Below are 13,350 nucleotides of genomic sequence, written 5' to 3'. Positions count from 1 at the left end.
AGTGGACTTCAAAAGCTAGCATGCTGTGCTTGACCTAATAATATCACTACACCATGTATTATTTTGGTCTACGAAAGAGCAATGTGATCATGTTGGTGCATTCTACTTTGGTTTTTGTTGTTAGCCTTCCGGTCAGCTCTGACTTGAGACACCTCTCTTCTGGGATTTCTTATCAAAATTTGTTCAGATAGCATATGCTATTGCTTTCCTCTGTTACATTTATAGACATTCACTCATCGACGACTAGTTGTGTGTCACATGCGATAGTTTCTAGATCACCAACATTTCTATTCATGCTACATTGGTGATTTCTGTGTAGACCTAAATGATACAAATGCATGCCTGCCTCAAAAATACCATCTAAACATCCTTTCCTCCTTTATTTCTTTCAGAAACTATGCAATCTGGCCTCCTTCTGCATTTCATTTATGCTCTTGAAAGTGACAAATTTATCAATACAACGACATCATGCCATAGTTCTCCTTTTGCGATGTTATAAGAGATAGAATGGAAGCCGCATTTTATTTCTTATCTGTTTTCATTGTAAATTATGGGAATTATATGCATACTAAAAATATTATTCCTTCTCTTGTCTAACACACATTTTGCCTTTTTTTCAGTAGTGCTCCATAGTTCCCTAGAGGAGGAAAATATAACATATGGCAGATATAAAACAGGAAATTAGAGATCTTAAACCCAGCTAGCTGATAGACCTGAATCTGATTTAAAATGACCCAAGGGCAGGTCTTGTATTTGGTATCAGCAGCATTTGGGTTTTTCAGAGATTCTTTTTAAAAAATCCTGACAGCAAATCACTAAACCAGATCATACATAGTGAAGGTTCAGAGGTGAGCTAAGCTGAGCATTTATTCCAACTGATTTTATGGTTGTTGCACTACGTCGATTGATTCAGTAGTTTATTCAGCAGATAATTCTGATTGTAATTACAGTACAAAATGGTGAGAGGAGAGTCCCCAGAGCAAATAAGTCCCATTTGATGATGCTGTTAATTATTTGAGACCTTTTTTTCAGTACAGATAGGCTTGCTATGAAAACCGACAAGATTATCTGGTATTCTTTTCGTTTTGTTTGCTCTGCATCCCATACAAAGTTGCCTTTGACTGATAAAGTGTTGCCAGTGAAAAAAGCAGTTTTTTCTTCTTGGAATTATGTTGTTAGGGCAAATGCTAATTACTGTACCTAAAAGCATTTAGCTGAGTGAATTGTTTTCTGGACCAAAACAGTCAATTTTACCAAAGCAAACATTGCCTGGTAGTTTTAATATGGGAGGACAGCTCACAGTCCAGTAATCTTTAGACTTCATTTTGTATTTGAATAAATGTAGATTGTTGTACTTGAAAAAAAATCCCATTAAAAACCTCCCCGAAGGGAAAAGTTTAATTATAGAAATCAAATCAGTTTTACCCTGTTATATTTTTTTTTAATGGAGAAGAAAGAATGTGCCTTTGATGAGGGGAATGTGTTTTAAACAGGCTCCCAACCCAGAGGCTTTTAGGTGAATCTTTCGTAAGGGAAATAGATTCACTTGATGTTTTCAAGTAAATACTTGATCTGGGGGTACTTCATTACATATGGGCCATAAGAAATGTTTAACCAGACTACGGGTCCATGTAGTTCAGCACCCTGGACTAGATGTTACGCATAACTACTCTTTTTGTTATGAGCGTAAGCAAATGCTTTTCCTCCCTCCTTTCTCCCTGTAAATTATAGGCAAAGATTTATAAAATCTGCTTTTGCTGTGGAGTCAATAAACAAGGATACCTTACTCACCTTACAATGGTTTGATACTGCTTTGTTTTATCTAACTAACCTATGTAAGTAAAATGTGATGGATAACACTGGCCAACACACATTTTGGGGCCTCAAAAGTTAGATGCATTTCTGGGTATATTTGACCTGCTGATTCTACAAATGGCACCAGTTTCCCCCTATCAGCTCTAGTTTTTGAGGTATATAACGTAAACCAGTCTTCATCTGCTCAGGTATAGAAAATCATGATAATCATATCTAAGAAACTAAAGTTGATGCAGTCTATCCAATGCAATGTTCTGAATCAGTACTCCAAATAATCCTAGGAAAAGGCCTAAAAACCAAGACACTAAGATTTGTTTTGCAGGGGTGGGGTTGGAGAGGGGTTGGGCTGTGTAATCAAAACAAGGAAGGGCATTTTTCTTTCTCTTCTTGGAATATTTGTTTCATGGGCATACTCCACCTTGTGCGACTGTGGAGCAGAACAAATAACGCCACATATGTATGTTTGCCTACAATGTCCTGCCTCATGTACGGAGAAGGCGTTGTTTAAAGCTACGGACAATGCGGTTGCTGTTGCCCATTTATTATGCAATGCTTTTGACACAAAATAAATAAGTGGGCATACTTCAATTCTAGCAATGTGTGAACAAACATAAATAATAACAGTTACACTTATGTGTTGTCAAAGGCTTTCTTGGCCGGGATCACAGGGATGTTGTATGTCTTTCGGGCTGTGTGGCCATGTTCCAGAAGTATTCTCTCCTGACGTTTCGCCTCTTCTGCAGGAGTCTACCGGATGCCATGCAGCTGTGGACAAGTCTACATAGGGACCACCAAACGCAGCGCCCAAACAAGAATCAAAGAACATGAAAGGCACTGCAGACTAATTCAACCAGAGAAATCAGCCATAGCAGAGCATTTGATGAACCAGCCTGGACACAGGATATTATTTGAGAACACAAAACTGCTGGACCATTCCAACAACTATCATGTCAGACTACACAGAGAAGCCATTGAAATCCACAAGCATGTGGACAACTTCAACAGAAAGGAAGAAACCATGAAAATGAACAAAATCTGGCTACCAGTATTACAAAACTCCAAAATCAAAACAGTGGATGGGAACCAACACTCTGAACAAAGGATGCCCCCAGGCAAGAGACAGAACATTTCCAATGCTAATTGGGGTGATTAACTGAAACATTAATGCTGGCTCCCAGTGACAAAGGACTCTTGCCACACCCTGGACTCTACACAGATATATATTCTTTCCTTTCCTTACTTAGTACCTCACAACCTCTGAGGATGCCTGCCATAGATGGGGCGAAACGTCAGGAGAGAATACTTCTGGAACATGGCCACACAGCCCGAAAGACATACAGTTACACTTATAATTTATTTGTTTTCCAAATCAGTATATATGATGTTTCAAATTGAAGTTTCTCATTTTTATTTGCTTGTAAAGCAGTATGTTTTTTCTTTCAAGTTGACGCCTCGTATTGATAAAACAGAAAGAACCTTAGAGACTTTCACATTAAATATGTGTTATTATATTCTATTGTTTGTCATCTATGCTTCAGTGAGTTAGACACAAGAGATGGAATGTTTAATTATATTCATAACTGCAATGGAACACATTGGAAAAATGCTTTACGTGGACTTGCATTTTAGTGTAGGGCAGCAACAATAAGTGATGGAAGTGCCTCCTTCGCCCTCACCGGAATCGCTCCCCCGATACACTAATGAGCTGCGGACGATGAAGCAAGCACGAAAGCGGCTGGAACATCGGTGGCGACGGAAACCCGACGAGGTGTCACTGTCCGCTTTCAAGGCTTTTCGTAGGTCCTACGAATCAGCCATCAAGGATGCTAAAAAATCTTACAATTCCTCTTTAATAGCCTCTGCTAGATCGCGCCCAGCTCAAGTATTCAAAATCGTTCGTGCTTTGACCAGTCCGGCTCCCTTAGTCCAAAACCCAGCAACCACGGCTCTTACAGCAGAGGCATTCTAGAAGTCTTTCACTGATAAAATCACCGTGCTTCGGCAGGAACTGCCCCCTACAGTTGATACCTTGAGTGAGCTTGAGACTTTGTGGCCGCTTAGTGGGCCTATCTTTGACCAATTTACTCCGCTTGACAGGGAAGATGTCGCTAGAATCCTGGCTGTTGCAAAACCAACCACCTGTTCCCTTGATCCGTGTCCCTCCTGGCTGGTGAAGAGCTGCCTGGAAGATCTACTCGATCCACTGAGTAATATAATCAATGGCTCTCTCGGACAACCTAAAAGAGGCAAGGGTTCGTCCCTTGCTAAAGAAGCCTAGCTTGGATCCCATGACCCTTGCCAACTATCGTCCTGTCTCCAACCTCCCATTCTTGGGTAAGATGATAGAGCGGGCCGTACTGGGACAATTGCAACAATTTCTGGAGGATACAGCCGGCCTGGACCCTTTCCAGTCAGGCTTCCGCCCTGGCCATGGGACGGAGACAGTCCTGGTTGCCATTAGAGATGAACTTCGTCGCCAGTCTGATAGCGGCGGATCAGCGCTACTGGTACTTCTCGACCTTACCGCAGCGTTTGACACCGTTGACTACGATCTACTGATTCACCGTCTCGCCATGTCCGGAGTTCGCGGTCAGGCCCTCAATTGGTTCAATTCATTTCTGCGAAACCGGAGCCAATGCGTGGAGTATATGGATCAAGTCTCTGACAGATCTCCCCTCCTATGTGGGGTACCCCAAGGTGCAATTCTCTCCCCTCTTCTCTTCAACATCTACGTTAAACCCCTTGCTAGTTTGGTTCGGAGTTTCGGCCTAGACTGCTATCAATATGCGGACGACACCCAACTCCTTCTGCGCCTGGAGCCTGGAGCAACATCAATACCAGACAATTTCACCTTATGTCTGGAGGCTCTGTCGAACTGGCTATGTGCTAGCAGACTGAAGGTGAACCCGGTGAAGACCAAAATTCTCTGGCATGGCCGCTCGACCGGTCTGACCCATTTGCTACTCACCTTCGATGGTGCTGCCCTATCTCCTTCGCCTACCGTTAAGAGCCTGGGTGTTGTTTTGGATTCGCAGCTGACAATGAAAGCTCAGGTCGCTGCTGCCAGCAAACAGGCCTTTTTCCACCTACGACAAGCGAGGCAACTGGCACCCTATCTATCTGATGAGGCGCTGGCAACAGTAATCCATGCCACGGTCACGTCTAGGCTGGACTATTGCAACGCCCTGTATGTTGGCCTTCCGATGTCCACGACCCGAAAGCTCCGTATTGTTCAGAATGCGTCAGCCAGGCTACTCACAAGAACACCCATGAAATGCCACATAACACCAGTGCTGCAGCATCTGCATTGGCTTCCAACTGATTACCGTGGTCTATATAAGATGCTAGTTCTGACCTTCAAAACTCTTTACGGCCAGGGCCCATCGTACCTTAGGGACCGTCTCTCCTTCTCCCATCATCGGAGGTCACAACGACCATCCCAATGAGACTTACTTTATGTACCGGGTCCTAGAGAAGTGCACTTGGAAAGGACCAGGCGCAGAGCTTTTTCTATTTCTGCCCCTGCCTTATGGAATGCCTTGCCGCCCTATATGAGAGCCATGCGTGAGGTAGGGCCTTTTACCCTCGCACTCAAGACCTGGCTCTTTACTAGAGCTTTTAATCTATGTTAATTTTATTAATATTTTTATGTATGTATTTTTATCCTTTACAATTTTATCTTGTAAATCGCCTAGAGCATCGTGGATTGAGGGCGATTAATAAGTTATTAAATGATGATGATGATGTTGTCGAAGGCTTTCATGGCCGGGATCACAGGGTTGTTGTATGTCTTTCGGGCTGTGTGGCCATGTTCCAGAAGCATTCTCTCCTGACGTTTCGCCCACATCTATGGCAGGCATCCTCAGAGGTTGTGAGGTATGGTGATGATGATGATGATGATTAAAGTTAATAGTAAAGTTGTACTGGTAGTGCACTTGTGGCACAGAGCCAACATTATGAATGGATTAAGGAAATAATACAATACATGCCTTGATATTCTTAAATGACTTTTTAGATTTGGCTATCATTCAAATGATTCTAATAATGAATACTTGATAGAAAAAATGTAGGGTTGTTTAGTATTAAAAGTATTGATACATTAAAATTCCTGAAGTGCCTTATGAATTTTTTTTGCCTAAGTCTAAGTTTTGCCTAACTCTAAGAGAGTCTAACAGCATGTAAATTAAAGGTTCATACTAGTTACAGTAACTCCATGGAAGGTATATAACTAATCTGTCTTTAAAATGTGTAAAAGGCCTCAGCTGCCTCGAATATGTTAGAATTCAAGTGCCCAAGTTGGCACTGAAGAAGGGAAACAGATGCCACAGAATACATTAGAGCAGAGCTTTCCAAACGGATCTATGTGAAATAAGCAAGAAATCATATATTTTAAAATATATACATTAAAGCTTTTTATGAGATATGTTGCATCTCCATATATTTTGATACTACAGCTTATGTACATGTCCTTAGGTTGCTTTAACTTCTGGTTTGCTAGTAAAACTCAATTACTATGTTGCAAAATGATGCATGTATAAAGCATGTTACCAACATGAAAAGTTTGTAAACCTCTGCATTAAAGGCATGCTTTTAAAAGAAAAATGGCGGGGAGATTAAGAATTTATCATATTGAGCTGAAGCATTTGAAACAGAACTAAATAAAAGTGGGAATGAGGGGGAGCTGTTCTTTGCAACAGTCAGGAAACTTCTGTGCCCCTTTAGCCTCTTTTAAATTCTGGGAGGTTCCATATTCTCAAGTGGATCAGATCTGGCAGGAATTGTCCCAATTAATTTTCCGTCATACTTTTTCGACTATCCCACTTTCTCCTTCCAGCTCTTCTTTCTGTCCTCCGTTTTCTTCCGTTTCATTTACAGTAGAATCTCACTTATCCAAGATAAACGGGCTGGCAGAACCTTGGATAAGCGAAAATCTTGGATAATAAAGAGGGATTAAGAAAAAAAGCCTACTAAACATAAAATTACATTATGATTTTACAAATTAAGCACCAAAACATCATGTTTTACAAGAAATTGACAGAAAAAGCAGTTCAATACACAGTAATGTTATGTAGTAATTACTGTATTTATGAATTTAGCACAAAAACATTGCAACATTTACTACAAAAACAATGACTACTAAAAGACAGACTGCCTTGGATAATACAGAACCTTGGATAAGTGAAGCTTGGATAAGTGAAACTCTACTGTAATTGATTTGAAGGGTAAAAGCAATTTGTTCCCTGTCAGTGCAGCCAAAAGTAAATGGCTGCAGCCTCCCCCTGTGTGTGTGTCGTTCCTCATTAATCACTTTTGCTGTCTTGACTACAGTCTGATGTTGCCTGTTTGCACATGTCCCAGTTTTCATGAGTGAAGTATTGGAGAGTATGCCGCATATCCCCCTTTCTTAGCATATCACATACAGTATTCACTGCAAATCTCTTGGGAAGACAGGTGGACAAATGTCAGTGTGCTGGAAGAAGCAAAGACCACCAGCACTGAAGCGATGATCCTCTGCCATCAACTCCACTGTACTGGCCACATTGCCCGAATGCCTGATCACCGTCTCCCAAAGCAGTTACTGTACTCCCTACTGAAGAACGGAAAATTGAAGGTTGGTGGACAGGAAAAGAGATTAAAAGATAGGTTTAAAGCCAACCTTAAAAACTGTGACATAGACACAGAACTGGGAAACTCTGGCCTTTGAGCGTTCTAACTGGAGGTCAGCTGTGACCAACACTGCTGTGGAATTCAAAGAGGCACGAATGGAGGGTGAAAGGGAGAAATGCCTCAAGAGAGAGGCATGTCAAGCCAACCCTGACTGGGACCGCCTTTCACCTGGAAACCAATGTCCTCACTGTAGAAGAACATGCAGGTCAAGAATAGGTCTCCACAGTCACCTACAGACCCACCACAAAGACCCTACACTTGGAAGGCCATCCTACCCAGACATGAGTGATGATGATTGCCTTCATAGTTCTGAGCTTTTAATGAGATTTGTAGTTGTAGCTTTAGAAAATTCCTTTTGGAAAAAGGCAACCTTGAATTTCTGCCAGTTCTGAATGCACTATAACCATCCTTTTGTTTCCTTTTGGAAGAGAACAAAACATGTTTCCAGCTGATTAATGTTGAACTTGTAGCTTCCTTGCAGGGAGCCAAAGTTATAAGAACTAGTGGAGGCAAAGAAGAAAATGACGTTAGAGCCCTGTTCCCTTGCAAAGATACATTTTCAAGTGGGCACACAATTGTACATAATATGTGAAGCATAATTGTCTTGCTTCATGCGCATTTTATGTCAGTGGAAGGTGCAATGTGGGGTGTGATTAGAAAAGCTGTCTGAATGTCCTTGCCTTTGAAAACACACTAACCCAAAATGTTAACACTGATGTTCTTACCAAATTTAATGTTAAAATATACTAACTAGGATAGAGAAAAGTACTCCATTTAAAACGTTGTATGCAGTTTCTTTCATCATGCTATTTGTGGCTAAGTGAAAGTATGGACTACTGTTTTATAATTTCCTGAAAGCTTCATTGAGTGACTATTTCAAAAGGAAATGTGTGGTCCATATTTTTGAAAAAAATCTAATTGCACTGTATGTAGAAGGCCTTATTCAGATTCTGCATACAAGTACTCAGGCAAAATATGCAGTTATAGAAAAATGCAGTTCTAAAGGAATATGTGCTCATTTTCAGTTCAGAATTTGAGTTTTGCAAAATATTTATTAGGTTAGCTAGAGAGACGGAGCCTCCGGTGGCCTAGGGGATAAAAGCCTCATGACTTAAGTTTGGGTTGCTGACCTGAAAGCTGCCAGGTTCTAATCCCACCCGGGGAGAGCACGGATGAGCTCCCTCTTTCAGCTCCAGCTCCATGTGGGGACATGAGAGAAGCCTCCCACAAGGATGGTAAAACATCAAAAACCATCCAGGCGTCCCCTGGGTAACGTCCTTGCAGATGGCCAATTCTCTCACTCCAGAAGCAACTACGGTTGCTCCTGACACGAAAAGAAAAAAAAAAGCTAGAGAGACATCATCCATCCATATTAGTAGCCTCACCAGTCTCAGCATATTGGGCAGTTACCAACCATCCCCCTGCTTGGAAATATGCTAGTTGCTATTATGTTCCTTCCAGTCATTTCTGATTTACAGCTATCCTAAAATGAACTTTTCATGTTTGGGGCGGGGGGCAGAATTTGTTCAGAGGAGGTTTGCCTTTCCCTTCCTCTGAGGGTTAGAGAGAGTGTGTTATTATGGCTGAGCAGTGATTCAACCACTGGCCCCAACACCAAAGTCCAACCCTCAAACTCTTGGCTGTAACCTAATCTCTATCTTAATTCTTTTTATCCTCTCCTTCATCCTTTCAATTAGTGTATCCTCCAATAAAACAAAAATATTCAGTAACTCTTCCTTAACTCTATCCAGTCAAAATATATCTTCAATGATTGATCTATGATTTTAAGCCCCACATACTTGGAGGCTGTTGTCTGCTCTAGTGATTCATTCTCTGCATAAGCTCGTGCAGTGGTTCTCAAACTGGGTTATCAGGGATTCTGTGAGAAAATTATGTGTAATGGTGGTGGAAACAATTATTGCTTGTAGATTTTTGTTCTAGAAACATTAATGTTTGTATGAGACCTCACATGTCACAAAATTAGAAACGCATCACAATTGGCTGATAGCGATCATCAACTAGTAGAATCATAGAATCATAGAATAGTAGAGTTGGAAGAGACCACATGGGCCATCTAGTCCAACCCCCTGCTAAGAAGCAGGAAATCGCATTCAAAGCACCCCCGACAGATGGCCATCCAGCCTCTGCTTAAAAGCCTCCAAGGAAGGAGCCTCCACCACGGCCCCGGGGAGAGAGTTCCACTGTCGAACAGCTCTCACAGTGAGGAAGTTCTTCCTGATGTTCAAGTGGAATCTCCTTTCCTGTAGTTTGAAGCCATTGTTCCGTGTCCTAGTCTGCAGGGCAGCAGAAAACAAGCTTGCTCCCTCTTCCCTATGACTTCCCTTCACGTATTTGTACATGGCTATCATGTCTCCTCTCAGCCTTCTCTTCTGCAGGCTAAACATGCCCAGCTCTTTAAGCCGCTCCTCATAGGGCTTGTTCTCCAGACCCTTAATCATTTTAGTCGCCCTCCTCTGGACGCTTTCCAGTTTGTCAACATCTCCCTTCAACTGTGGTGCCCAAAATTGGACACAGTATTCCAGGTGTGGTCTGACCAAGGCAGAATAGAGGGGGAGCATAACTTCCCTGGATCTAGACGCTATTCCCCTATTGATGCAGGCCAGAATCCCATTGGCTTTTTTAGCAGCCGCATCACATTGTTGGCTCATGTTTAACTTGTTGTCCACGAGGACTCCAAGATCTTTTTCGCACACACTGCTGTCAAGCCAGGCGTCCCCCATTCTGTATCTTTGATTTCCATTTTTTCTGCCGAAGTGAAGTATCTTGCATTTGTCCCTGTTGAACTTCATTTTGTTAGTTTTGGCCCATCTCTCTAGTCTGTCAAGATCGTTTTGAATTCTGCTCCTGTCTTCTGGAGTGTTAGCTATCCCTCCCAGTTTTGTGTCGTCTGCAAACTTGATGATCGTGCCTTCTAACCCTTCGTCTAAGTCGTTAATAAAGATGTTGAACAGAACCGGGCCCAGGACGGAGCCCTGCGGCACTCCACTTGTCACTTCTTTCCATGATGAAGACGACGCATTGGTGAGCACCCTTTGGGTTCGTTCGCTTAGCCAATTACAGATCCACCTAACCGTAGTTTTGTCTAGCCCACATTTTACTAGTTTGTTTGCCAGAAGGTCGTGGGGGACTTTGTCGAAGGCCTTACTGAAATCCAGGTACGCTACATCCACAGCATTCCCTGTATCGACCCAACTCGTAACTCTATCGAAAAAAGAGATCAGATTAGTCTGGCATGACTTGTTTTTGGTAAATCCGTGTTGACTATTAGCAATGACCGCATTTGTTTCTAAGTGTTCGCAGACCACTTCCTTAATGATCTTTTCCAGAATTTTGCCTGGTATTGATGTGAGGCTGACCGGACGGTAATTGTTTGGGTCGTTCTTTTTTCCCTTCTTGAAGATAGGGACCACATTCGCCCTCCTCCAATCTGCTGGGACTTCTCCCGTTCTCCAAGAACTCTCGAAGATAATTGCCAGTGGTTCTGAAATAACTTCCGCTAGTTCCTTCAGTACTCTTGGGTGTAGCTGATCTGGCCCTGGGGACTTGAATTCGTTTAGAGAGGCCAGGTGTTCCTGGACAACGTGTCTCCCTATTTGGGGTTGGATTTCCCCCAATCCTTCGTCCATTCCGTGTTGCTGAGGTTGAAGATGGCTTTCTTTTTCTGAGAAGACCGAGGCAAAGAAGGTATTGAGCAGTTCTGCCTTTTCCCTGTCCCCTGTCGCCATCACCCCATCTTCTCCTTGCAATGGCCCTATCGCCTCCTTTTTCTTCCTTTTTCTACCAACGTAAGCAAAAAAGCCTTTTTTGTTGTTTTTTATGTCCCTGGCAAGCCTGAGCTCATTTTGCGCTTTAGCCTTGCGAACCTTTTCCCTACAGGTGTTGGCTATACGTTTGAATTCTTCTTTGGTGATTTCTCCCCTTTTCCACTTCTTGTGCATGTCACTTTTGAGCTTTAGCTCAGTTAGAAGTTCTTTGGACATCCATTCTGGCTTCTTTGCACTTGTCTTATTTTTCTTCTTTGTTGGCACTGTTTGCATTTGCGCCGTGAGTATTTCACTTTTGAAAAACTCCCATCCATCCTTAACTCCCTTGTTTTTTAATATCGGCGTCCATGGAATGCCGCTCAGTAATTCCTTCATTTTTTGGAAGTCAGCTCTCTTAAAGTCCAGAAAGCGTGTTTGACTTGTCTTAGTTTTAGCATTCCTTTGTATTGCAAACTGCAGGAGCACATGGTCACTTGCCCCTAAGGATCCAACCACTTCAACTGTATTGATCAGGTCTTCCACATTTGTTAAGATTAGATCAAGAGTTGCTGATCCCCTTGTTGCCTCTTCTACCTTCTGGACCATAAAATTATCTGCAAGGCAAGTGAGGAATTTGTTGGACTTTGTACTCTTGGCTGAGTTTGTTTTCCAGCAGATATCGGGATAATTGAAATCGCCCATGACTACTATATCTCTTCTTTGTGCCTGTTTGGTCAGCTGTTGACAGAAGGCTTCATCAAGTCCTTCATCCTGACTCGGAGGTCTGTAGTAGACACCCACGACAAGATCTTTTTGAGTCCCGGTTCCCTTGATTCTTATCCAGATGCTTTCAAGCTGGTTTCCCGGATTACAGTCTTGCATTTCTTCTGCAACGTAACTGTTTTTGACATATAAAGCTACTCCCCCTCCTCTCCCCTTTGTTCTATTTCTGTGAAAGAGGTTATAGCCCTCAATGGTTAAATTCCAGTGATGGGAGTCATCCCACCAGGTTTCAGTGATGCCTATGACATCGTATGTGTGGTGCTGTGCTAGGAGTTGGAGTTCGTCTTGCTTATTTCCCATGCTCTGAGCAATTAGAGAAGAAGCAGCCTGTCAGCCCCAATCACAGCACAGCTAGTTAGTGCACATGTATCTCGTTATCCATTCTAGTACCATCTTGATTGTTCTTCAGTCAGTTGCATCAGTTGTATCACGGTGCAATTGACATTCAGCATTAAGACATGTTGTTATATTTTGTCATGGTTAAATGGTTTAAAAGTGGCAGTCTGAAGAGGAAACTAGGGAAAGATTACCCAATCTTAGTGAACAAGTTAAAAAAGTCCAAGACAACAGTGACAATCCTGGAACATATGTTGGGAAAAAAAATTAAAATCTGGAAATACTTTGGGGAATATTTGTCACATGGTTTCACTTCGGTAGGAGATCCTTTTAAAAGTTAATATTTTGAATTGCGGACTTTCCAGTGTTTCTAGTATGCGCTGCTGTAAAATTTTGTAATTTTTAATTAACCATGATTTTAAAATATTGCAGAATTAAAATCTAAATTTTTAAAAAATTGTATTATAAGTAGGTAAGTAACATAATATTTCAAAGTTAATGTTACATTATTTCTCCCCTACAAAATATGTAACATAAATGCAATAAATAAATAAGTATCTTTTGTTTTATATTTAATTTGAAAAAAAACCTGGTATTTTAGTTGTAGAAGGAAAGAGGATGGCACAGAAACATTTACGGGTTACTCAAAAGATTTCATAGATTTTCTAGGGTTCCGTGTGATAAAATAATTTCAGATTCACTAGTTGCTAGTGATTGTCAGGTAAAGGTTATTGTAGGTCATCTTTTCCCCCCCTCTTATCTCACAGTTCTTATCATTATCTTATCACACATTCCAAAGCATCTGGCTATTCCCCGGATTGAACTGAATCCAATTTTCCACTAATATGCCCACACATTCTCTCACAGATGCATGTACTATTTCTTATGTTATTCATATCACACACTATACTGTAACTAGAGTCTATAGATATACAAGGTTACATTATATACCCAAAAGTTATTTGCCCAGGCCAGTAACACAAGA

General features: G+C 41.7%; 1 protein-coding gene across 8 annotated transcripts in view; it reads left to right on the top strand.

The window, feature by feature from the left end:
* Window positions 1–13,350, top strand: part of akap7 (A-kinase anchoring protein 7) — a 124,925-nt gene that overhangs the window by 49,573 nt on the left and 62,002 nt on the right. Inside the window, exon 6 of one of the 8 annotated variants that reach the window (XM_062978655.1) lies at window positions 2,559–6,417. The exons of the other annotated variants lie outside the window; for them this stretch is intronic. Coding sequence (XP_062834725.1) covers window positions 2,559–2,968 — 410 coding nt within the window. The 3' untranslated portion in view covers window positions 2,969–6,417. Of the gene's footprint in view, window positions 1–2,558; window positions 6,418–13,350 lie in introns of those variants that run through there. 8 annotated transcript variants of the gene reach the window in all.

This window comes from Anolis carolinensis, chromosome 1 (genome assembly GCF_035594765.1).
Source record: "Anolis carolinensis isolate JA03-04 chromosome 1, rAnoCar3.1.pri, whole genome shotgun sequence".
NCBI lineage: Eukaryota > Metazoa > Chordata > Lepidosauria > Squamata > Dactyloidae > Anolis > Anolis carolinensis.
Note: the sequence above shows the minus strand (reverse complement) of the source record. Positions and strands in the feature narration are given on the sequence as shown.